The sequence below is a fragment of the Cygnus olor genome, chromosome 14 (genome assembly GCF_009769625.2).
Source record: "Cygnus olor isolate bCygOlo1 chromosome 14, bCygOlo1.pri.v2, whole genome shotgun sequence".
Taxonomy (NCBI): Eukaryota; Metazoa; Chordata; class Aves; order Anseriformes; family Anatidae; genus Cygnus; species Cygnus olor.
Genome location: NC_049182.1, coordinates 18,535,271 through 18,562,135, shown reverse-complemented (window position 1 = coordinate 18,562,135; position 26,865 = coordinate 18,535,271). Strand labels below are relative to the sequence as shown.

Below are 26,865 nucleotides of genomic sequence, written 5' to 3'. Positions count from 1 at the left end.
TTCTCTACTGTAAGCTCTTCAGGAAAGAATTTCTGTCTTCGTACCTTCCTGTACAGCACCTAATAGAATACAATAAAAAATATAAACAGTCTCTGGGCAGAAAGAACAGATGAGTGAATTAGAGAATGTATAAAATACTGAATTATTTCCTGCCTGGATCTCACATGTAAGACAAAATGTTATAAATATTCAATGCTATACAATTTATTGCAGATAGCAATCTTCTTTCTTTACTTGCACACTAAGAGATGAAAAATCTCCTCTGTGGAGAATTTATCTGAATTTTATCTCTCTCATCTGCTTGCACATAGACCAGTGCTATAGTACATGGTTTGTTCTGCATGGCACTCTCCTGTAGAAGAAAGCTCTAATCAGAGTAAGAGATCTTAAAGATCATCCATGTGTCAGGATTCGAGGGGAATTACTGTACATATTAAAGCGGGTAGTGAAAGCTAAGGAGGTGAGAAAGCTCAGCCAAAAATGATGCAGTTTGTGTGCAGTATGACCTATCAGCTAATTTTTAATTGAGTTTTGTCTTCTGCTGTCATATTCCTTACCAAATGTCTCAGACTCTGATCTTTTCCAACCTAAAAATTTTGTGTTCATATAAAGGGAAGAACCAAACTCCCTTCTTTCGACCTGTATCACTTTCCACTCACCTCCTACTTTGCAGTTGCTAGAAATAAAAAGGGAATGCACACTGAAGTGATACCACCTTCTGGGCTTGTCTTGTCTTTTACCTTTCCCACGTGTGTACGAAGAAATCTTTGGAGCTAGTAAAACACTGAGAAAATACAGTATTTTAACGCCCCTTCCTCTGAACAAATCCCGGTTCCAGAAGCACACTAAGCACGTGATTAAGAAAGTGGAAATGCTATTATGTTTGCAATTAAATATGCATCAACATGATTCACTGGGTCTCAGATATAAAGAAAAAAAAAAAAAACACGACAGCAAAGACCATCCCATAGAACTACTACTATTGTCCACAATAAACTTGTTTAGTCACTACGTGCCTTGAAAACCGAAAAGCCACTGCCAAACTCACTATTGTTGCTTGCTGATAGTTGCACGAGTAATAAACAGCTCACACTTGCTTATGTTGTACAGAGTGTTACAATTTGTTAAAACAAAATTCATGAGTCTGAAGGAGTCTGCTATGGATAGATTTTAAACGTTCTTTTCAGAATGTTTCTCTTTACTAGCATATTCCTTGGGGAAGCCCTTTTACTTGTAGCAGTGTGTGCCAGTGCCATTTGCCTTCAGGATTTGCCATCAGACATTGGTACAAGATCTCAGCAAAAGTTCAGCTTCTCAGCCAAATGATTATAATTCAGAGTAATTTTGAACAGTGTTTGGATAGCTGCTTTTGATATTCATCACAAAATCTCAGCCGTGAGTGATAGAAGGAATAGGATAATCCCATACAGCACTTCCATGTTAGAATGGGATTTTTCTCTAGGTAAATATTAAATTATACTGCATCCACAGGAGTTTTCCACATTTTTACCACATCAGAGTGGGAAAGTATTCTATGTTTTATCTATAATACACCAACATATGTTTCCTAACTTCCCTGTCTCCCTCTTAACTTCATTTCTATTGCTTTGTAAAAAATAATTATTTCATTTCATAGCAAGTTTTCTGTTTGTTTGTTTTATTCTCCCTATATACACTGATTCAGCCAATGCATCTCCTCCCCACTGCCTCAGTCCTTGCATAACCAAACTATTACTGTTGGTCCAAAGCAATCCTCAGCTTGTGCTCTCTTGAGTCCAGTGATATGGACCAATGAGCCATTTCACGTCTCATAAATAAGACCACATAATTCTAGTGCTGTGAACTTTTCACAGGTTGACTACCTCTTTATGCTGATGAGACACCTAAAACAAAAGGCTCTAGTAAGATGCTGTCTCACCAGGCTTATTTTATTCTAAGATACATATTCTTTGCAGGCTATGCAAAATGGCTGAATATCCACAGCTTCAAATCACAGTTTTATGGAAGGTGAAAGGAAAAGGAGAAAAGGGCAAAATATTTTGTTTCCATTATATTATACCTCAAATTCTTGTTTAACTTTTGATATGCTATTCTTCCCAGCATTTGCTCTATTGAACACAGCAATGATGTTGTAACTGTTAAATAACCAGCTTCAGATACATTGTAAGTAATATAAAGAATAAACGTTCTGGTAATTACTAATTTCATTAATAGTCTTGCTTTTAGGGAACAGTAAGAATATAATTTTCAAGTTCTTGTATTGCAACATATGACAATATTACCTTTTTTTTTTTTTTTTTTGAATTGGTGTAGGAATACACTATAGATGTATTTTTCCGCCAAAGCTGGAAAGATGAAAGATTAAAATTCAAAGGACCTATGACTGTTCTCCGGTTAAACAATTTAATGGCCAGCAAAATTTGGACACCTGATACCTTTTTCCACAATGGAAAGAAGTCAGTGGCTCATAACATGACGATGCCAAATAAATTATTACGAATTACAGAGGATGGGACATTGCTGTACACAATGAGGTGAGCCCTAAAATATTATATCCTTCATTTAGTTTGACAATTTAACTTGGTAAAGCAAGATATTTTCCAAACAGGAAACAGGTTCCTTTTTCAGCATAATTTGATTCCTGCTTAGTAATTATTTTCACAATAGGTCATAGAATGGTGGATAAACAGACATTTGCAGTGTTCATTTTTTTTCCTGCTGCTGTGCCACCTTTACATGTCCTGGATGCATCTCAATACTTGATTTTAAAAAGGTACCTAGAGTATTAGGAATCCATCAGTTTGCAGAGGACCTTAATTAGGATCTGCTTTCAAGTATTCCATCAGCAAAACAGAATTACAGAATGGTTTGGGTTGGAAGAGACCTTAAGGACCATCCTGTTCCAATGTCCCTGACATGGGTAGGGATACCTCCCACAAGATCAGGCTGCCCAAAGCCCCATCCAGCCTGGCTTTGACCACTTCCAGTAGAAGTAGAATAAAGACTGAAAGTTGAACATAATCTGGCCTACTAGATCATATATAAGGGTCTCTAATCTTTGCTTCCTATAGAAAGCAGATTCTAAGAACTAGCAGATGACCAGAGAATTCATTGCACATTCTCATTTCTTGTGCTTGTTGGTGAACATGAGAATCTAAAATGGACATTTCGTATTCCATTTGTAACAAGAATACACTATAGTATTTGAAATGTTAGGGGTATGAAAGATTCCTGTACTGGCATCATTCTTACTGGAAATGGGGTATTCTCTCCATGACAATAACAAGTTGAACTGAACGGTTGTCAGCAATGGGGTAAATATATCCTTTGAAAATAATGATGGTACACAGTGGTGAAAACATTCTGGATTAAAAAGACCTTGAATTAAACAATGAAAGAAATGGTATATTGTCTCTACAGAGCTATATGTTTGTGAATCTTTTGAGTCAAAGTCAAGATGGATAGTTTAGTACGTAGGTGAATATTGAATTTTCTTTTTACAATTCTAAAAATGCTTTTAAAAGCAATACAAGTATTTGGAGAAAAAAAAGTCTCCAGGATTTTTGGAAGTTTGTCAAATGTGTTCAATGTATCTGAAACATCATTCAAGGCTCCCTAGGCTAGAGTAGAATACGGTTGGCTAGTGCTTAGACAAGTCCAGGTCTACCTAAATGCTTGGGCTGCTAGGGATTTAATCCACAAGAACACTACCATGGCAGCACGTGGTTCATGTCTCCATTTCTGACCATAACCATTTCTGTTTCTTCATCTTTGCAAGTGCTTTAATGCAGTCTTCTGCCTGGTATTCAAGTGTTACTGTCCATTCCTTGCTGATGTTTGATACACGACTGTTTCAGCGAATGTTTCTAGTTTACTTAACCTCTCATATTAAGCAACATTCTTGCATCCAAACCAATAGCATCATAATGATTTCAGCAAATGTCCGAACGACCAGAGTGGGCCAGTTGAGTGACAGCAGCAGGGAAATGATTTTACTTTCTAAGAGAACTTAATCCTCCCACCAAGGTACAAGTCTGAGTGTGTCTCTGCTGTATAGTAAGACAAGGTAGAGGGCAGACTCAGTCCCACTACTGTGTTTATGCATGTAGCCTGTCAGCATGCCTGTCAGCACCCCTAGACAGGGCCTTTTCTAGCTGTTTATTAATCACATAAAATTAGTATAATGCCTGTTAATGTGTCTTCACAGAAGTCTATTTGCTATTTCTATGAAACTAGAATAAATGTGTCTTTTTGCTCACTTTATAGATTGACTGTGAGAGCAGAGTGTCCAATGCATTTAGAAGACTTTCCTATGGATGCACATGCTTGCCCCTTGAAATTTGGAAGCTGTAAGTTTATTTTTAAATTGAGGTTTCTCCATTTTAAGGCCACTTTACAAAAGTATTTTGCAACTGAGCAAACTTCAAGGTTTTAATTGTGTATTTTCCTATCTTAAATATGTGTCTTAAATATCCTCCAGTGTCATACTTGGACATTCACAAAGGAGAAAAATGGTAGCACTCAACTTCTGGAAAAATAGCTTAGAAAATATTAATCTTACAGTTGATTTTTTTAAAGTCCCAAAATCAATTTTAGAGAGAAGTAATACGGACTGTAGATAACTCAATTGGGTTAGGTAAAAATAGTTTCGCTACCATAGTCTTACTATGTTTAGAACGAAATTTTGTCTTAGACTGCAATACTATTCATATTACAATCATGTGACACATCTGGAAGTGGAAGATGTCACAAATCTCCTAAGAGAGTCCTACACTTGCAACATTTTTTAACCTTAGATTAGGGAACACACTGAACAAATATAATGTAATCGAAATCAGAGTAATAACTGACGCCACTTACAATAAATCAAGAATTTCTCCCAAAAATTTTGATTTGAATTGCAGCCAACCTGTAACTGATACTTTGAAACTTAGCTAAACATATTATTTCCATAAATTAAATATAACCCCTGCTACAACTCTTTAAGATTAAATAAATAAATTGAAGAGTTGTTTTACTCTGGTTGATTCAACACAAACATAGAAGAAAAAATGTGTGGAAAATGTAATAGTGTACAAATTTTTTCCTCAGTGGCTATTTTTTCTAGTAGAAATGGGTCATTTCACTGATAATAGGTACTTAGTGGCTTGATACATTTTAGAAGTCAACAAACAGAACACCCGATTCATTCTTCAAGTGGTACCAGACAGGGTGATAATTTACTTTGGGCTGAATAGCTCTGTGTTTACAATGAGAAAGGACTGATCTTTTGTCTTTAAAGACCTACTAGCCTCCTAGATAAGATTTACAGAACAAAAAGCTCATACAAAGTTGGAGTATAACTGACAGGAACAGTTTACTATTTGAATGCTAAGTTTTCTTACAGCACGTCCAATAAACCTTTCCAAATCTCCCGTGAAACAGCAGAGGGGAAAATGTTAATTAATATAGGGCAGTGGGTCCTGGACCAATAACAGCAGATCTGTGCACCTGGAATCACCCGGGATCCCAGTTACATCAGATGTGGTTGCAGAGCTGAATTTCTCTTGAAATGCACATTAAGGAGTTTATGCTGACTGTATGTTGGATCTGGAAGATAGGAAGACGGGTACTTGTGCATAAAACCTGCTAACATAAAGTTAAACCATCAACAGGTTTTGTATAAATGTGAACTAGCAGACTCGATTTTACACTTCTATCTAAATTTATTCTGTAAAGTATTTTTTTATCATTATATACATTAGTTTTCTTAAATCAAAAAAAAATAATCAGTTATTTCTAACTGAAATATCATTTTCTGCACCAGAGTCAGAGGTTAATACTAACATTCTAATTTCAGAATGCAGGTATGGGCCATTATATTTTACAGGCTATTTAGAGTATTTTTGTACTTTGAACACAAATGGCCTTCAAGCCAGCTGTTCTTAGCAGGACCTAACAAAACAAGTAAGTCCAAATGCTGGGAAGGGCCATGAGACAAGATTAAGGCCTTTTCAGGGAAACTCTGCTTTCTGCTACTAATTTAAAAGGAGCTTCTAATCTGGGGGAGTGCCTTCTGCAACATGCTTTTACTGCAAACACTGCTTGGGGACTTCACTGTCCAAAAGAGGACCTTAAATATGGGTCTCTCCCATCCTTCCCATTACATTATATAACATAGTTATCAGATTATAAAATATTTCTGTCTGAATACTTCGGTATTGATACAAATAGAACTATCTCCCACTGGACAAATGGCTAGACTCAGGCAAGTTGTGAAAATAGGTCTCACGGTTGTACATATAAAAAGAGAACAGTTGTAAAATTTAATTGCTGCTTTTTCAGTGGGAATATCCTTTCAATACATTTGGGACATTTTTATCAAACAACTAAAGCAATTCATAAAATTCATCTTAATGGAGTGAAGAATTTACTGAAAAAGACCTTCAATTGTAATGAAAGACACTCTTTATGTACAGATTACAATACCAGACTTAGTAGCTCCCCAAGGTAGTATTTGCCCAGCAGTGTTTGTTTTGAATTAAATTGGATAAGAGTTTTTCCATATCCTCCACTATTTCTCATCTCTTGTTGAAGCTGGATTCAGAAAAGCCTCACATTTGAAGGAGTGGCATATCTCCCAAGGACTCTGCCCATACTGTAGAGGCCAATAAATGCTTGACCCAGTTCCAAGGCTAAAATGATTTGCCAAAATAGCAGTTTGAGCTAGAGGTTATTCCAATGTAAGTACAATGCGACAAATGCTAAAGAGGCTTCTGGAACAACAAAAAGCCATATGTTGGCATAACAAAATCAGAAAGGCAGCTGCTGTCCTCAACTCTTCCCACAAAAATCTGGTTGTCAGTTTAAAACTAAGGCCACTCTGGAAAGCAGCACTGAAAGGAGCAAAAGGGTATGTTGAACTTACGCAACGTGTCAACCGGATGCTGAGGGTAGGAGGGAGAACAGACCATCCGTGATGGAAATGGAGAAGTGAACCTGGTGGGGTGAGCTCATTTCCAGCGCTGATGAGCATACTGCCTTCCCTCTGACTCCTAATCCACTGTTTCCCAGCAGCTCAGGAAATCAGTTCCCTCTCTTCCAAACTACTCATGTGATCCAGAACAAGTAAAATGCTTTAAAGTTAATATTATCTTTTTTTTTTTTTTTTTTTTTTTCCCTTTTTTATTTTATTTAGCTAGATTAGCAGGCCAATTCTTGTACTTACTGTGGCCATTATTTTTAAGGCCAGAATTATTAAGAAGTAGATTTGCATTTACCACTGCTTCCAAAAGAGCTAACTATATGTTATAGTGCTTAGGGAATAAGAAGTCTGAGGGCAAAAGTAACCTTCCACTTCAATAATGTGGGATCAAATACCATGCAATTAATTTACCAGCACACTCCATTCAAAACCACCTCTTTAATCATTGTTATCTCTTACACTGATACGATAAAATTATTAACTCACAAATGAGATCAAGGGAATCAGATTGTTCCTTTCCCTTTCCTGCTTGCCTGTTCTGAAAACGCACAGAGAAAATCTCATCCTGCAGGTAGGAGTCAGTTAGTCACCTATACACACATTTTTAGTACCATTTTAGGTGTCCTAAGATGTCCCATCTGGTTTCCAGCTGCCTCTGGTGGGTGCAAGCTTTATGTAGGTTCTAATCACACATTCAGTCCCATACATGTCTTGGATACTCCTAGGTGCCAAGAATGACACTCAATGCCTGTATGTAGACAACTTACTCCCACCCTGAATGCTCAAAGCAAGAGCTGTCAGACTGCAGACTACACAAAATGGCAGAAGAATATTACAGTACTACGATAAAAAATGTTATGTATAGTTTAATTCATGAAATAACAGAAATAACACACTAATAACAGCACAAAACACCTGGATGATATATGTAGGATACTACTGAATTATCTATATAACATGCTAGACTAATTGGGTCTGGAAAATACAGTGTTTTTCTTTTGCTCTTTTTAGGACTTCGATAAATGTGAACTTGAATAAGTGTGAGCATTCCCCAGAAATAACTAAAGAGGAAAATAGATTCACTGTGATTTAAACTGACGTGAGCCTAGGCAGCCTCAGAACTATCTGCTACACTTGTTATACAGCAAAGGCACCATGAGAGGGTGATGACAAAATGGAGAGCTCTAGCCAGGCTGAAGGAGAGGTCACTGGAGCTACTCTGAAAAGGACTTACTTTCTGACCGTGGCCCAGACACCACCAAACCACCACAAATTAAAAATACTGGGGCTCGTCTTTCTTTATAGTAGTTAAAGATTAGAATAAGAGCTGGAGTCCTTGCATGCCCATGAAATTCCATGTCTAACTCCCCCTTCCGCTTATTCAGATATTATATAGGTGGGAATGATGTAAGGGAGAGAAAGACTTTCAATGTCATTGAGGGCAAACCTTAATCCAGCCCTACAGCAGCTATTTAGCTGATCATAATACAGATAGACCTATAAAATCACTTATATTCCCCATAATCAGAAAGTTCCAGTATGCTAATTGTGGGTTTTCTACAAGTGATTTCAGAGTATTAAATATTCAAAGTACTGCTCAAAACCTTGTTCTGTTAAAGACATATGGCAGTAGATGGACAAAAGCTGAAATGCAATGTATTTGTTTTAAATTAGATGCTTATACCAGAGCAGAGGTTGTGTATGAATGGACACGGGAACCAGCAAGATCAGTGGTTGTGGCTGAAGATGGCTCTCGACTGAACCAGTATGATCTGCTTGGACAAACTGTGGACTCTGGAATTGTTCAGTCCAGTACAGGTTTGTGAAAAAGGTTTACCAGTTTATAGCAAAATGAGACCTCAAAGATCATATTCTTGGAGGCAGTGAAATAAGATGCTGAAAAAAAGCATATAGTCTCTTAAGGAGGTATTTAGAAAGTGAAAAAAATGTCACCAAATTAAAAAAAAAACAAACACACAAACATTTGGAACATCCAAACATAGTATTTAGGTACCTTAATGCTGCCACCAGCTTTTACTCCAAAACTATTAAAAGTGAGATACACAAATATAGCCATATAGCCCTTGTTTTCAGTATTAGTTAAGTGTAATGTTGAAGCTGGCTAAAAAATTTTGCACTTTGCATTTTCTGTTTCAAGATTTAATCTTTGGGTGTGTTTTGTTGTTGTTTTGTTTGCTTGTTTGTTTTTTATTACTTTGGAAAGGCACAAAAATCTGAATACAGTAATAAACTGAACTTTGAGCATGAACAAGATCTTGAAGTGTTGACTGGAATTAATGTTCTATGAATCGGAGGGAAGCACTCCATTAGACGTAGCTGTATTGCTCTGAATGCCCCTGCAGTTGTAATGGAACTAAAGAAGTACACTTGTACCTGCCTATACCAAACTTCCTAATCTGTCATTCATAAAATGAAGAAATATTTAAAGCAAAGTGAGTCATTTTAAGGTGAACCCTAACTCGTGTCTTATTTTTTTATTTAGCTTCTCAGTATATGTTCATGCGGCCTATTAAGCTAACAAATTTTCTCATAGACTAAAATTTCCAGTGGACCACTATTCAGGTTACTGCTTGGAAGCTTCTGTTGATGTAATCATAAAAGTAAGTGGGATGGCAGAAATAAGGACTTCGCATAAGAAATATCAACACAACTGCTTCCACAGATTCACTACATTCATTATTGAGCACTGAGGTCAGCATCGGTCAAAGAGAAAGAAAAGCAGAGAGAACTTTCTGCCTGGCCATAGACAGAAATATTCCTGTTGATTTCTTTGGAGCCAGTAATTCACCTCACCTGCCCTTTCCTGGCAAGTCAGTGTGATTTGTGAGGGACTGCAAGGATCCTGAGCTCTGTGCTCTTTCTCTTCGGAGGCTGTTCACTCAGAGAGACCGCAGCAACCTGCATGGCTGCCCTTTTGCACTCATTGCCAATTCCCTGCTTACTCGATGCATTTTAAGGGCAGCAGGACAGTCAGAAAAGACTCATAAACTTGGGAACATATTTAAACTGAACAGATAATAGCAGATATAATTCAGGGTAGTTAGATGGTATTGTGAGAAGCACCCTTTAAATTCTTAAGACAGTCAGATAATAGATGTTTAAATAGAATTAAGGCAAACCTAAGAAGTGTAAAAATTCTTTATATATTTCCATGAAGTAACTAAATTACATTTCCTTTGCCCGTGATATTTCATAGGTTTGAATTCTGCCTCCTTTTTTCTGCCTGAAATTTTTACCATGCTAATCCATAAAGTTAAATGAAGTGTTATTAATATTTACTAAAACAAATATGCTATTGTTTAGATGCAGAAAAACATTCCAAAAAATTAAATACAATGACTATCAAAACTAAATCCGAGCCCGTTAAATAATCTTTTAGTTCCAAACTTGCAACCCTCTTAAATTAATACTTGATAAGAATATACAGTGGAAGAAACATTGATTGTTTTCAAATTCAACATCTCAAGGAAAAGTGCTTCTTGACATTTGCCTTCACCAAAATAATGGTGGGGTCAGAAGTGCTTTCTCCCCATTCAGATAGCTGGGCAGCTATCTCAACACAATCCTCCGGCACATCTTTATCCTCTGATCATCTCTGTTTTAAGACATGACATACGTAATGAAAAATGTGAAACCCCTCCCTATTTTTAGAGGGGTGGAGATTGACTCATCTGACAAAAAGACAAAAGGATCTTTTTTTCTCGTTCGGGGTCTAGAACAAGATAAATACAAATCCTGATTTTTTTCATGAAAAGAGATCTGCAATTGTCGTTGTCTTCAAGATAGTCTTTCAAAGACTAAAATGCTTTTACAATCTAGTTATTCACTCATCATAGAATGCCTCGGGTTGGAAGGGACCTTAAAGATCATCTAGCTCCAACCCCCCTCAGGTTGCCCAAGGCTCCCATCCAGCCTAGCCTTGAACACCTCCAGGGACAGGGCATCCACAACTTCTCTGGGCAACCTGTTCCCATGCCTCACTGCTTCTACAGTGAAAAATTTCTTCCTAATGTCTAATCTAAGTCTATCCTCTTTTAGTTTAAGACCATTGCCCCTTGTCTTCTCATTATCTACCTGAGTAAAGAGTCCTTCTCCATCCTTTTTATAAGCCCCCTTTCAAGTATTGAAGGACTTCAATGAGGTCTCCCCAGAGGCTTCTCTTCTCCAGGCTGAGCACCCCCATCTCTCTGAGTGGAAGAGGAATTGGTTGGAAGTTGTACAGTGGTCAGCAGCTGTCATGTGGCCATGCATTTTAATTAAAGACAAAATATGGGAAACTGAAGATTCAGTAAATAACTGGAGTGTTTTAATCTCTTATAGTTATTTAAGTAAAATCCATTAAAGATCTATTGTATTCTAATAAATGACTCCAGTCCATTGGTATTTTGGAGACCTACAAAAATGTTTTTGACTTATAACTGAACTGTAAGCATTATTCTAGGCCTATGTTTTGCCTGAGATGCTCATGGCATTACCTTTAACTGACTTCTAGCTCAGAACTATTGTCTTAACAGATGAGAGTAATCCCTGTCTTTTAAATTGCCTTCATGCTTCGAATCTCGTTCTCATTTTCCAGAGGTTAAAATACTTTCATAATTTAGGGCAGCTAAGTAAAGCTTCAGAGCAGAGTGATGTGTTCACTCTATATTCTTAGCTTGCCAGCTACAATCACTGAATTAATTCTGATACATCATTGTGAACATTTTATATCTGATTGCATTAAAATAGTTTCCCATGACATATTGTAGTAGATGAAATTTAATTATTGGTTTTTCTAGCTAAGACTGGCACCCTTCAGAAAATTATAGTCTCTGTTGTAGGTTGTTCTGGTGAAAGTTACAGAACAACAGGTAAAAATCAAGTCAAGGCCCCCCTTACTGTTCCTGAAGTCCTCTTTTCTGAAAGAATATTTTCCTTGTATATCCTTTGCTCTAGCTCTCAATTTTTAATTGGTTCTCTTTTCCGTCCTTTGCTACTGACTTCTATTTTATATTGAAACATACAGGGAGTATTGTCACATCTTATTTATAAGATTTCCTCAGGGTTATATATTGAGAAAGATTGTTCAACTGAATGTTCTTTTACACTCTGAATTAAAGAAAAGGGCATTTGACATGCTCAGTGCATAAGCAGTCAACGTCTAGACATAGTTTTTCAATCCAGTTTAAGCTTTTCCTGTACAAGTGCAACAGTCTCTTTCCAGTTGCCTACATTTTAAAAGAGAATAATGGTAATTTCACATCATCTCTAATCTAGACAGAGGTTTTCATCCAGTCACATTTCCACCTGTTTCTTTCCTAAGCTAATGTCTATTGAATAAAGAATCAATCTACGGTGAACAATATGTCACAAGTATAGGTTTTCCAGTCTATATACTGTTTTTCAAAATCTGTTTTCAATGATATTGTCAATAATGTCTGTAAATATTTGCTGTCCTCTGGAAGAAATGGTTTATAGAGTTATATAAATACTTAAGATGCCTTTTGTATGTAATTGGAATATCCAGATCATATATTCTTGTAGCACCTTAAAAGTTACTGGTAATGAAAATATTATATGTTATTCTTGCTTTGGCCATTTACTATGGGAGAGAATATTAATTTAGTAAGGAACTGAATTAGTGGTATAGGGATGCTTAATCTTCAGAGCAGATAAAGCACAAACAGTGATAATACAAACATAATCACATCAACAATTACAACTACAGCTTGGCCCTACTGAAACATTTCTGATTTCCTGTCTCCATTCAGTCATTGTTTGATGTTTACATGTGTATATTACAGTGTTTCCACCTTCTATTAGAATGAAACCTTTCACAAGAGGCCTAAACAGCCGCCAGTTAATGGAGACTTTTATTCACTACTCAGTGAAGAAGATGAAAAAGATGCAAATTTAATTAGCATTTCCCAGAACTGTCTAGTTTTGTATTATTAGTGGAACTTGATTATTAAATGATGGAACCTTTATTATTAAATATTTTCTTCAGAGCTGAACCAATTTGATCTGAGGACTTCTTATTTTTATAATAGTAGTGATTATAATGAAAAGTGAGTTCCTATAAGGTCTTTTAATTTGTTTATTTATAAAAGCTTCAATGTTTTTTGTTGTTGTTTGTTTTGTTTTGTTTTTTTTTTAGGAGAATATGTTGTTATGACTACACATTTTCATTTGAAAAGAAAGATTGGTTACTTTGTCATTCAGACTTACCTGCCATGCATCATGACAGTGATATTGTCACAGGTGTCCTTCTGGCTTAACAGAGAATCTGTTCCAGCAAGAACTGTATTTGGTAAGAAAGACCTATAAACTCCTTGGCAATCACATGCCAGATAATTTTAAGAAATTTTGTGATAAAAGTGGTTATGTGTAATGTGATATTGGAGAACAGCAGGAGCCTGTACATAGTGCAGTACACAACAGTTAATGTGTTTCATTGTGAAGATGCATCAGAAGCTGATACAAGTTCAAAAGCTTTTAAACTGACTGTAAAAAGAGACCTGAAAATATCTCAATCAATCTATTCCAGTTCTACTTTTCCAAAACAATAAATATATGAATAAAACATTTCCAATAAATGGCAATGGCTTCCATGGCGGGGATTGTCAAAAAGTTTTAATCAATGGGTGTTGGTCCTTTGACATCCTTAGGCCCTTTGAAAATTCTTATCCTGAAAATCCCTTTTGTAGGCTGCTGTCTCCTGTTGAAATCAGAGATCATCTATTGTGCTTATAGCAATGAAAAGATGCACTTAATGAATGCAGTAAGGAGGGAGTCTGTGGGATTCTAAGTTTATACAGTTGGTCCCTAGTATTTTAACTGCTGCCTGCAAACACTTATTTTAAAATTAGAAAAAAACAACTAGCATGTTTTTTGAAGCTATTAATCCAAGTCAAGCACATGGTTAAAAAAAAAAAAAAAGATATAACAAATCTGGTTAGGGAAAATAGAACCTAAGATTTTTGGAATGTTACCTAGTCTTTTTGTGGGACATCTGAACATCTTTGGCAGGAGGAGGTGGAAAAACACACAGCCAAGTTGGCCTTTAGACCCATTTCCCTGCCTCGGGGCAGTGCTGGGGCAAGATGCCACGGGCCCTCCTGCTTTGCTGAAAAGAGTTTATGCATTTACACTGTACACAGCAAAACTGGAGAGAATAACAAGGCCTGATGTTGAGAAACATGCAGACACTGTTCAACTGTTGTTGAACAAGAGCTGCTTTTATTGACTTTTTTCTTGCTCTCTTCATAGTTTTGCTTTAGTTTCCCAAAACCTCTGGAAATAATTCATAACATGCATAACCTTAGACCTCATGAACCAAGTAAAGACTTTCTGTAGATGTATGGATTTGCATTTACAAAAGAATGGTTTAAAGCACAAGATAATTAAATTTGATTTACATAATATGATTAATGTCTAAAATTAGTTCAGAAGTTTTATTACTGAGAACTGATCTGGGACTTATATGAGCCTCTGTACTCAAAGCTACTGAAATTGTAACTGTTTTATCTCTCTTTGCACATGCCATTTAAAAAGAAATGTCAGATCAGCATTTTGCAATGCCGTACTTCATTGTCCCTAGATGGAGAACAAAATTTACTAGTCTCATAATGAATAATAAATAGTACTGTATGGTGTTGCAGCTGTTATCTTGAGATATCTCAAAATTTTCCTCTTAGAAGGCACTATTTAGTAAATAGTGTTTTGTTTGCTTTATCATAACATAACAAGATAGGTTTTTTCATTTCCTAATGGCAGTGAAAAAATGTCACAGAATATTTTGCATGCATGTATGTGTACAGCTTAGATATTTTAGCCCACTTACTAACGCAGACCATATAAATTATAAAACCTGCTTGGCTACTACATAAGAGAAATATAAGCTCACTAATAATGAGTCAAAGATGAGATTAGGTTGTCTCTCGGGGAAGGAAATTGCTTCCTCACTAGGCACTAAAAATTCAAGTTCTTTACACCAGTCCATAAATACATTGTTCATTATTTGCCCTATTTTAGACCGCTGCACATTTTCAATAACACTTAGTGCAGTGAAGATGAACTAGCAAAACACATTCAATACGTGACACTGGAGTTGTCAAGGTAACTTGTGGACATACAGTTTGATGTATATGTCTAGCTTACGCTTGTAGATTTTTTTTCAAGCTGTTATAGGCAGAATGAGTTCAATACAGCCCTGCGACTCAGTGAAAGCTCCATGGCCAGCTAAGGAAAAAAGCATCATCAGCAATGGAACAGGCGGATATCAGAAATACAAATGCATTGTTACTGTTCCTACATAAGGTCTTTGCTATTTTCAGTGCATCAGTAAATAAAAGGACAGAGATCTCTAAAACCATCAACTTAAATATATGGAATATATCACATAAAGCTTAGTATGTTTGAGTATAGGTTTGAAGGAACATATATAAACGTTACCATTAATCAGGCTGAGTAACATGAAAACAATGTTTTTAAGTTTTATATCTTATTATCTTAGAACTGTTGCAAGAAAGAACTAAAAATATGAAAGTTTTACATCTGCAGTGCAATTCACAGGGCTTGGATAAGGAACAGGAACAATAATTCCTCAAATTCCATGAAGCATAAAGTAGCATCCGGTCCAAAACTCAAAATATTATTTCCATCCCCATTTAAAAAAAAATACTATTGTACTAAAACAATGTCAAAGAACAAAGGTATAAAAGAGATGTTACAGAGAACCTGCAACTTCCACAGGAATTGAAATTTGATTTTAAGTGAATTTAAGTTGAAAGGTCTATAAAAATTAGGGGTAGAAATAAGGGTTTCACTTCTATTGTAATAGTCGAGAATTGAAACACAAAATATAGCCACTGATATAAAGACCTAAAAACTGTTTGTTTTTCAGGAGTAACAACTGTCCTAACAATGACTACGTTGAGCATTAGTGCAAGGAATTCACTACCCAAGGTGGCCTATGCCACTGCTATGGATTGGTTTATAGCGGTTTGTTACGCCTTCGTGTTTTCTGCACTCATCGAATTTGCAACAGTGAATTACTTCACAAAGAGAGGTTATGCATGGGATGGCAAAAGTGTCGTTCCTGAAAAGGTAACACCACTTAATATTTATTCCAACAGGTCATATTATGTCATGAATGATCTCCGTATATTTTAGCCTATTAGAGCTCCTGTGCAATTTAAATAATTATTCTAAAAGTTTCCTCATGCTCACCCACACAGCATTTCTACACACACACACACACACACACACACACACACAGAATAATTGCTTAGACACTGAGTACCTCAATATGTAGTCTTCTTCTCTGGATGATATTTAATGCTATTAATAACATAAAAAATATGCATAGTCTCTGATTTTTCATAGAGAAAAAAAAACATTTTTGCAAACAGGCTCTGGGATTTTGACTTGTGCAGATAAGCAGGAAGGAGACACTTTTTTTTTTTTTTAAAGGGAAGGCAATTCATTCTCTAATATTTTAGCAAGAGAAAGTGTTCATGCCTCAATATATATGTAGAAGAAAATCTTGTGACTGCAGTACTTGAGAGTTTTCAAATTATATTGCTCCCCAACTTAAACTTCAAGAGAGTTGCCATGTAGCCATGATCAAGTAAATCACTACAGAGCCTTTTCTTTCCTTTGCCTCCTGTTTTTTCCCTATTAACAAAAAAAAAAAAAAAAGTTATTCCTAATTCTTAGCATGTAGGAGAAGTTGAATTGTTTTGGGGGAAGCATTGACAGTCATTTTGGGAGTCTGTAATCCTGTTCCACACATCCCTCAAGGAAATGAAGGACATCACATTGACTCCTTTGGTATGGGATTAGACTGTCTGAAAATCACATATGCATCAATAAACTGTCAAGGGTGCATACGAGATGAAAGAAAAAGTTTCTGATTTCCTATGAAATATCATGTGAGCTCCTTCTGTGAGGAAGCTAATTTTGGTTATTTTTTTAAGAGATCTTGAAAGAGACTTTTAACTTGCCTAATTACTTATTACGAACATTCACAGATTAGAGATTCAGCAGAATAAATATTTGGAGGAGCAGATGTTACTCATTGGTATGCGAATATATGTGTTTAATTCAGGAATGTATGCCTATATATAAATATTCTTTATCTTTTTTTTTTTTTCTATTTTAGTTGCATAAGACTCTCAATGAGAAAATAGAAATAAAATTAAGACATTTACAAGATGAGAACAAACATAAAAGTATTGCGGAACAAAGTGAAATAACTTAAAAGTACGGTATTGAGCTTCATGACAGTTTGTCAATATTGAGTTTTCAGTTACTGATGATACTTTCATTGAAAGTCATTTATTTGCTTCTTTGTTTTGCCCCTATCTTCATGATATCTATTTTTAATAAAATAGGTGGTATTAATAAAACATAATAATTGAATATTAAATATTGCCTTTTGAACATAGCCTACCTGGTAGCATAAGTTACTATAACCAGCCACTTAATCTGTTTCAAATAAAACTACTATTTTCAGGAAAAACAAAACAAAAACAAAAAACCACAACAGTAAATACGCAATATTCAGCCTACATTTCCTTCCTGCATAGGACTCTATGTCATGCTTCTACAAGCCTCTATCCACTTGTCCAGATGCTTTTGCAGCTTTTCTGCACGCTCTCAGGTGTCCTGCAGGAACCCTTCTGCTTCCTTAAATGTTCATCACTTGAACAAGATTTTTTTTTTCTTTTTATACTAAAGCCAACCTACTGGCTTGTTTATACAGCTATAAATCTGTAGTTGATCTGTTATAAATAGTAAAACAAAAAAAACAAAAACCACTCCCTCCCTGGGATAGCTGCAGCTTGAAAACAGAATTATGCTTGCTGTTTAGTGAAATAATGTAATAAAAAATCACACCTAGCATTATTATTTGCCTTCTAGAGGACTAAATGATCAACATTTGCTTTAGCTTTTTGGGGCAATCACTGCCTAATGATTTTCTAAGCTCCCTCTGTTTTTTTTTTTAATCTGTTTTCTCATAAATGGTGCTTCTCTTTACACCTCCTTATCAATCTAGTATATCTCTTCTCTATATCCTTGTGCAGTGCTGGAAGAAGGATTCAGACTGTCTGCAGCCTGGACAGTTGAATTCCAGCTGACATCCCCACACAAAACTTTTTTTTTCTCTCACAAGTAAAATACTAGAAAACACAAGGACCCATTTGAAAATCTAGATACTCTTTCCAGTAAGTTCTCCACTGAAAGCTTTTCAATACGTTCTTGCTTTAGCAATACAGGTAGGTGTACTGGGTCTATACCACACTAGATAGCTAAAAAATTGAACAGCTATTTAGGGCCCTATATTCAGAATGACATTTCATCCATTACGAACCAGTTGTAACACTCAAACATGAACTTCAGTTTTGTTTTCCTTAATTCATATGCTTCTGGCATGTAACCTTAATGTAAAAAGACTAGTAGATTTGCCTATTTCTAAATAATTCACTCTTTTAGTGCACGATCACATTATATATTTATTGCATATTTTTATGTATGAACTGTGTTAGAATGCATTATAAAAAACATTATTTGTCTAAACATTGGAAAGCTACATTTAAAAACTAAGTGTCTTTTAAAGCTTTTGGCCTGGTCAGGTAGCACAGTTGATTAAGGCAATGTTGAATTCTGAGTCGATCATCACTGCTAATTACCATTAAAGGTAATTTTGTGTATCAGTAAGCCTAGCTACCAGTACAAGTCCTCATTATAGTTTATCAATCACATACGTCGGTTTAACTAATACAAGTAATCCAGACTGATGATTCTGTCCATGTCTTCATCTAAATATTTTGCATGAGTCATGTGCCCAAATATTAGCTTCTTACTTAGAGCCTATCACAATTTGTGGTATAAACTTCTTTTGTTGCAAAAGTTCATGGTGCTTTTTCAGTTTGTTATCTATCAAGAAAACAGTAAGAATAAAATATTTTCTTCTTTTTTCAGCCAAAGAAAGTGAAGGATCCTCTCATTAAGAAAAATAACACATACACAGCTGCAGCTACAAGCTACACCCCTAATATTGCAAGGGACCCTGGGCTGGCAACCATTGCTAAAAGTGCAACAATAGAGCCCAAAGAAGTTAAGCCAGAAGCAAAACCTGCAGAACCCAAGAAAACTTTTAACAGCGTCAGCAAAATTGATCGACTATCAAGAATAGCCTTCCCATTGCTTTTTGGAATCTTTAATTTAGTCTATTGGGCGACCTATTTAAACCGGGAGCCCCAGTTAAAAGCCCCAACTCCCCACCAATAACCTCATTTATTCATCTAGCTCTGTTTTGTCTTTTGCTCTGGGAATTGCTTCCCGTTTTCACACACAGTAATTCCCATTTGCTTCATTGCCTCTGTCTTAAAGAAAATAAAGGTTTCTTCATTTAACCAGAAGTAAAATATATCCGTATATGTAAAAACCCAGTGTCCAAGGGAGAGAAGGATATATGCTATATAATTTAACAAACTGATTCTTGAAAAGGGAAAGATCTAATAATGAAAAAGAAAAGCATTTTAGATACCTTAAGTACTGACTGTCCCCAATAGATATTGTATATGGACATGAAAAAGATATTTTTATTCAATGGATTGTGAGGAGCAGGATAATATTCTTTACAAAGTCCATGTTGCATATACTATGCTGTACCATTCAACCACTGTTTATAATCTTTTCAAGGATGTAAAGCTTCCCATTTGCCGAATCCTTGCTGAAATAACATAAAATGTTATTTTCCTAATCCTTTGTCCCTTCTATACTCCAAACCACCTGATTTATAATATTAAATGGTCTTTAAAGAAAAAGGGAAATTATTCACTGTAGGTACAGTTTATCACTGTATAGCACATAAGATCTAATGGTAACAAATGCTTTAATCTGCTGTCTTACTGCAGTCTTGTTCTAAGCATTAAGTTGTCACTAGACTAGATTTAAAACAAGTTGCACAATCAAGTGCATATCCCAAGTCCCCTCTATCTCCTGTGTAATCCAAACAAATCCTGGATGCTTTTACAGATAGGTTTTATTCATCACTATGTTTTAGAGAGTTAAAAAAATCGCAAGCTCTAGATATGTTGAATGTATTCTTTTATAAAATGATACATTAAAAAAAGCTTTAGATTGAAATTTATGGATAGCAGAAAGACAAAATATAGTATTTAAATAATATATGTAAATACGCAGCATGAGATTGTACATTTCTTTTTTTTTTTTATAATTTTTTTAAAGTTTTGATCTTAAAACATCGTTTAGGATTCACCTCTTAGCTCTTAATATGTTACTTAATGCTCAATAAAACATATTTAGAGCCTAGATGAAGAAAAAAGTATTGGTACTGGAAAGCCTAAAAAATACATAGAAAGTGCTTGGAATTATTTCCATTTGTAAAGTGGTTAAGTGTACAGTAGCTTGCAATTTGACAATGTCATCTGATGTTTACTATTAGATTAACGACTGGTCTGCTCAGGTCATGCATAAATAATAAAGAATGGGATTATATTTGGTAGGTAAAAATGATGAAATATTAAGACAGAAGTTCATCTGTATACTACTGCTATATTTGCTGATACATAACTGTTACAATAAGTGATGTAATATATGTAGCATTAAATACAAAAAAAGTCATACAGAAAAGAATGTACAGGAAAATAGATTTTATTGAGTAAACTTATAACATTTCATTTTTACTGTAGCAATATATTTGTAGGAACAATATGTAAGGGCTTTAAATACAAGATGTCCATTTTGCAGGTACTGTGCTCCCTTAAAAAAATCTAGACAGTATTCCTATTGCTGATTCTTAGAAATAAAACTTCAGATAAAGATTTTTCAAAGAGATGGGAAGAATGGTGGTGCAAGCATCAATTCAAAAACCATAATACATGGTACAGAATGAATTTTAAAACAATACTACATGGACCTCCAGAGAAACTGCGAATGAGAATCAAATTTCATAGTCGTGTTTCAGGCAATGTTTTATAAACTTTCTCAATAAATCAGAAAGTTGACATTCGCTACGTTAAAAAAAAAATGGAAATAGTTAATGTTTTATTTAGTGTTTTTTGTTGGTTTTTGTTTGTTTGGTTGGTTCTTTTTAATGCTTCACTGTCTAACATCTAGTCCTGTCTAAACTTGATAAATTATCTGATTGGATCTTATTAAAAGGGGATGTTTTCATCTTCTGGTATCATGTGTAGATATATGTATAGAAAAAAATAAACTATGGCTCTTTAACTTCAGTGTACTTGTTTATCTTGTTATTTTTGGCGTTAAACTAGTGTGTTCATTTAGGGCATTTTATCCTCCTAGTAATTCATAGCTACCTTTTGGTCTGCATTTTGCACATTAGATGTGAATATTACTTAATTAGTCTGCTTTTTGCTATGCAATGACTGCATAATATCACCTCTTAGTTTGTTAGTCTATGCCAATAGTATTATACTGTACAAACTTGATTGCAGAGTTTATCAAAACAAGGTATTCTATGTAGCTTTTTTTACAGTGCTTTGCTAAACCATGTAATAATAGTAAGTCTTCCTTGAAAATAATGATACACTCTTATAGAGGACAGTTTCTGTTTACTCCTGGGATAATTTTAAAAAGATGACATTGAATGTTTATTGCACCTCAGTGCAGTGATGTGGCAATAAAACCTAAATCTAATAGAGGTTGTTTATGGCAGAAGCATGTATTGCTTTACAGAGTTTAGCAAAAGCTCTTTATTTTATGTCAGACTGTAATTCTATTATAATAATAAAGCTAAAAATGTTCAATAATGAAAGTGAATGTTTTACTTTGGTTTTCTTTAGTTACTGCTTTTTACAACACATTGCTTTATAAACTGCTATTCATTCAAAAACTTTTTGTAGATTTGGTAATGAATGCAGTTTAATGGATGTAATTTTTCTGTTCAGTGTTTTCAACAGGAATATTTCCAAAATCTGATTTGACTTTCAAAAAATATCATTCAGTCTACATAACGTATTTCCAGTAAAGCAATAAATTGAATCTGATGAACAATTGGTGAGGTTTAGTACCACAACAATGAATATGATATGTGGTGGGAAGAGAATAAAATATGCTCTCTCCCACCTAAAGTGGCCGATAAACCATTAGTAAAGATGTGGATCTTTTTATTATAGATGTCGTATAAATACAGATCTAAGGTCTAAGAAAGACTGTCAGGACAGGACCTCAGGTGGTATAAAACAACACTATTTCACTTATTTAATGAGTTATGGGGATAGCATTTAGACATGTATGTATAGCTTAAAAACACTCCAGTCTTTCTTTTCCACATAGAAGAATACCAGATACAGGAAAAGTAATTCAAGTGCACTCAGCCCTCATATTTTCTTGGGCAAGGTCCTGGGAGTAAGCCTCATACTCTTATGTAGAGAAACAGAACCAGAAACAACCAGTGGCAGGCATTTTTCAAAGGAACCAAAGCAGGAAAGACTCATAAACGTATATAACAATATTTATAGCATTCTTAAGAAACTGAGTCTCACAAAACAACTTATCAAAATAGAAGGAAAGATAGCATTAATATGGGCAAAAAAAAAAAACAAACAAAAAACACAAAAGAAAAAAACAAAACTAATTATTCTGCTTTCCTCTATATTGAATGAGGATAATGCAGTCTGAATCCCTGTTCCTTGCCTCCTCCTAACTACGCAGAGCCGAATCCCTATGGAAACCCATACAGGATTTTCTGGAGGAGTAGGGAAGTGGCAAGTGACACTGAACATCCACCTCCTGTGTTCACATGCCAGATGCAAAGCATACATGAAGACTCCCCCATCTCCTTTATCACCGCTCAGACATTCTTGGACAGAACTTGAGTAAAATGAGTGAAAAATACAAAGATGAAACAGGACTTGACTCAGAGAAAAACATATAGCACCATTAAGCCTCACAGAGTGGAAGAACAGCTCTGCCAGATGGCAAATTCAGTCACCAGACAGTCCAGCACGACACCCCGACATGGCATTGCTCTATGATATTACATCAATAGGGGAAAATCCTCTATTTTTTCTGGGATTGTCCCTGGAAGCTACTGAAAAAATGTAGAACAAGATTAGCTCAATTTGAAACCTGCTTGTGCCTCCTGTAACCCTATTTATTGGCAGAGGATAAAATGTTTTATCTCTCAGTCATAAGCCACCTCTCGTGGAAATGGAGAGATGATGAAGGAGTCCGTGTCCACAGGCCAGGATAACCTAATCATTAGGTTACAGAAAGAAACTTTTTTTGATGTACATTCTGCTTGTTTTGATCTTCTGGGGTCGATCACATTATCAGAATCACAAGTGGTAATTCGGACTGCTACACTTAACGTCACACTAGTACAGCAGGCTGAACAAGTCTTGCTGAGGGAATAAGTCTCACTCGCTGTCAAAGCGCATACCTGCGCTTAGCTGAAGCATCCGTCAGCAACCTGGTAGCCATTTGGTTCAACAGCCCAAGCAGTCAGTGTCAAAGGGCAGCCATACTTCATACAGCCTTAGTCACAGAAATGCATGTGCATTAGCCACACCTATTGACAGGTTAAACAAAGGTGAAGAATATCTTTGACATTTTGATGGGATGTTTAATATTGGGAGAGTCAAGCAAAACCACAAAAAAAAATCCTTTCTAATTATATTCTTTTGCTTGGATTGACAGATGGGTAACCTGAGAAAAACTGATTTCCTTTTCTCTTTAACTCCTCCTATTCTCCACCAATATGGCAAATAATAAAAGCTTATGAAACACTAACAGTCAGAAAATGGGGCACACATGCTTCAGGGAGCAAATAATAAAAGAAATTCTTTCAGCTTTGGCTTTGGATCCAAATGACTGTCCAAATAAATTAGTGTGACGGGAAAGTTTAACTTTTTCTTAGATGCTGGAAAAATATCAGCCACATTTCAAAAGATAAAAAACTCAAGATCTCAGACTTTCTGTAATAGATCCACAAGGGAAAAAAATAAAGACTTACTATGCATAAAGAAGACAGCTTAAATATAAATGTGTTTGCATTCCTAGCACGTGAATTTTGCTAGTGAAGTGTATTATCAGCTTGTCAAGCTGTTGCTGTCAGGTTACATCTGATTACAAACTGTACAATACAATGAGAGAGGTAAAAGCCTCCAAATGACAAGTTTCTGTAGGCTCATTCACTCAGCCTACAGGCCCATCCCAACAGGCAGGATGACTTCACAGCTGCTGATAAACTCATTTGATTCAATTGCTCTAGGGCATTTGAAGATGCTGTGAGTAGATTCAACACTTGCAGCACAGCTGTCTGTTACAGGAATTTCACCCAAAAACTAGAGATGTGACCTCCCTAAAAAACCTTCTTCAGACTGACCATATGACACTGATTTTTAAATGTAGTCTCAAGTGAGGAAAGATGTATTTGGTGGACTCTGGCTCCAAACAAGGACATTTGAGTACAAACAGATAGGACAAATTTCTTTCCAAGTGCTTTCATATACAAAGGACACAATTAAACTCAAGTTGAACAAGCCTAAGACCTGAACTAGGACTATGATACTGAATTTGGCTAGAAGCAGTTTGCTGATTGCTGCCCAGAAAGCACCATCTGATTGAAAGCACAATCACGATTGCTTTACCACATCATTGTTTTACATCCCCCTGCTAGGGAATTAATTTAAATTGCTTAAAAACAGAAAAGACACCAAAAACTTAAAGCTCCTATTTGATTACTGCTTGCAACGGCAAAACACCACTTCTAAATAAGTCATTTATAGGCCTCTAGGATTTTTTTCTCCCTTGTAGACATTTATTAATGTAACAAGTTTTCCACAAGGATATGAAAAACTCCATCAAAAAGAATGAAACAAAAAATATTTCATGGTCATCTAAAATCACAAATAAAATAAGTGAGTCTACAATAGAAAGATCCTTATTTTCGTCTTGAATTTACCTTTTTAAAAAAGAAGTATCTTACAAAAACAGAAAAAAATCATAGTAGACAAGGCTCATTTTAAATGAACGCACCTTTTCAATAAGGGAAAGAACTAATAGAGAAAGAAGTAAGATATCTCTGCCAATTGTTAGGACCAGCCATAGGGGGCAAAAATTTAAGCAAATTAACATTTTGGAACGGGTTTTAAGCAACAAAAGACACCACCTACTTTTTGGATGAAAATGGTACAATTTCACTAGTTTCAGTAGTCCTTTTAGACTTATTTTTTTTCCCCTTTGATGTTGTTTCTCTAAAAACAAGCAAAAAAGCCACCCATGAAATTCAGCTTCCTTTCTTTCCTGTTGGGGAGGCTAAGGCAGGCATGGAGATATTAAGGACGCAGTTCCCAAAAGGTAGTTGTGAGCATCCCAGGAAATAACAGTGTGGGAGTCTTACATAAAACAGCTCTAATATGGCAGTATGAAACAATTTTTAACTACTCATAATGTTCAGCTAAGCCTCATGGAGACAACAAAACAATATGCAGATTAATGTAAAAGCGAGGGCTTGATAGGATTTTGCTTCTTCATTTATACCAGACAGCTAAAGCAAGCTTTGAAGAAAAAAATATGCTATGCACAGCTATTCTGAAAACAACACCTACTGTAAGTCAGCCTGCTGATTTCTGCATATTTCCATCATCTCCTCCCTAGTTTGCTTGATTTGTAAAGAGCTGGGCTAATTTAGACCGAGCAAAATGTGTCCTTGGGTCATCAGGGCGTTTACCAGCTTGTTTGCAATTATCTTCTCTCCTAAGTGTCTCTTCTGCAGCAAGGCACAGAAAACAAATGAACACAACTATTTCAACAGTTTAAAAGGATATGCTGTGTATTATGAGTAATATATATACACTGGTATATTTAGATAGCTGCAAAGCCAGAATTTTCACACCTGAATATGCTTCTTTTACATCCATATGTAAATGCCAGATTAAAAGATACCGCCAGATTCCCAGCAGAGGAAAGTCTTTTTTGCAGTTCCACAAGATAATTCCAGAGCTTCTCAGCCATGATTTTAGTAGCACACTTCTAAGAAAGAATAGGAGTTGTTCCCTGGTCATTGAGTTACTGAATCTCAATGGTTATGTTTATTTGTAAATGCCTCTAATCTTCCTTGGCCGCCTTTTCCAAGGGAGGTAGCAGGGCTGAGAGTGTCCACTTCCATTCTGGTTTTTGAATGGAAGGATTTTTTGCTTGCAACTCCCGTCATTAGAAGTTTACAAGTTGAGCAGATCAGTTTTTATAATATTGAAACAGAACAGAAAGATGATTGTGGATATTATAGAAACCTGGTAAACCAGAAATTCACATTTAGATGTTTGTTCCAGCTTTAGTCCTGACTATCGACAGCTTCACACACCTCCTAGACAGAATTCCTCCTAGACAGAATTCCTCCTAGACAGAATTCCTCCTAGACAGAATTGGTCTTGTCCTAGCAAAAGTATTTTATAACATAACAAAAATCCTTTGAAGTGGTAAGAGCAGAATAAAACCAGCATTGGGTGCTTTTGAAAAGCTTACTTGATATTTCTAGCCATACACAGAATGACTTTTAAAGCATGCTATGCTGCTAAATAATATTTAAGAGAAAGCAACAGAAAGCAGAGAATTTGACATTGCAGCAAGTTCAGCTGATGATTTTCTTAGTTTGTATTTTGCCAGGGCATGGGCTAAAAATTTTATTCAGGTAGGCACAGGAACAGTGCCATGAATACTACACTGGCATGCCACAGAAACCTGTGTCTCAGGTGTCTGAAAGAGAAAAAATTCTAGTTGTGTTCATGCCACTCTCAAAGTTTTTTTAAATTATAAAGCAGAACTGGAAGACTGATATTGAGGGTTGCCATAGAACTGTGCGGAGCCATAGATCAAATTAGAAACACAAGTTAATTATA

The 26,865-nt window shown here is 35.6% G+C and overlaps 1 protein-coding gene across 4 annotated transcripts in view; it reads left to right on the top strand.

Moving 5' to 3' along the window:
- Positions 1–21,781, top strand: part of GABRA1 (gamma-aminobutyric acid type A receptor subunit alpha1) — a 43,995-nt gene extending 22,214 nt beyond the window's left edge. For all 4 annotated transcript variants that reach the window (XM_040573582.1, XM_040573581.1, XM_040573583.1 and 1 more), the window contains exons 5-10: positions 2,314–2,534; positions 4,267–4,349; positions 8,639–8,782; positions 13,122–13,274; positions 15,870–16,072; positions 18,953–21,781. In XM_040573582.1, the coding sequence (XP_040429516.1) occupies positions 2,314–2,534; positions 4,267–4,349; positions 8,639–8,782; positions 13,122–13,274; positions 15,870–16,072; positions 18,953–19,261 (1,113 nt within the window). In that variant the 3' untranslated portion in view covers positions 19,262–21,781. The remainder of the gene's footprint in view (positions 1–2,313; positions 2,535–4,266; positions 4,350–8,638; positions 8,783–13,121; positions 13,275–15,869; positions 16,073–18,952) is intronic.
- The last annotated feature ends 5,084 nt before the right edge of the window (positions 21,782–26,865 follow it).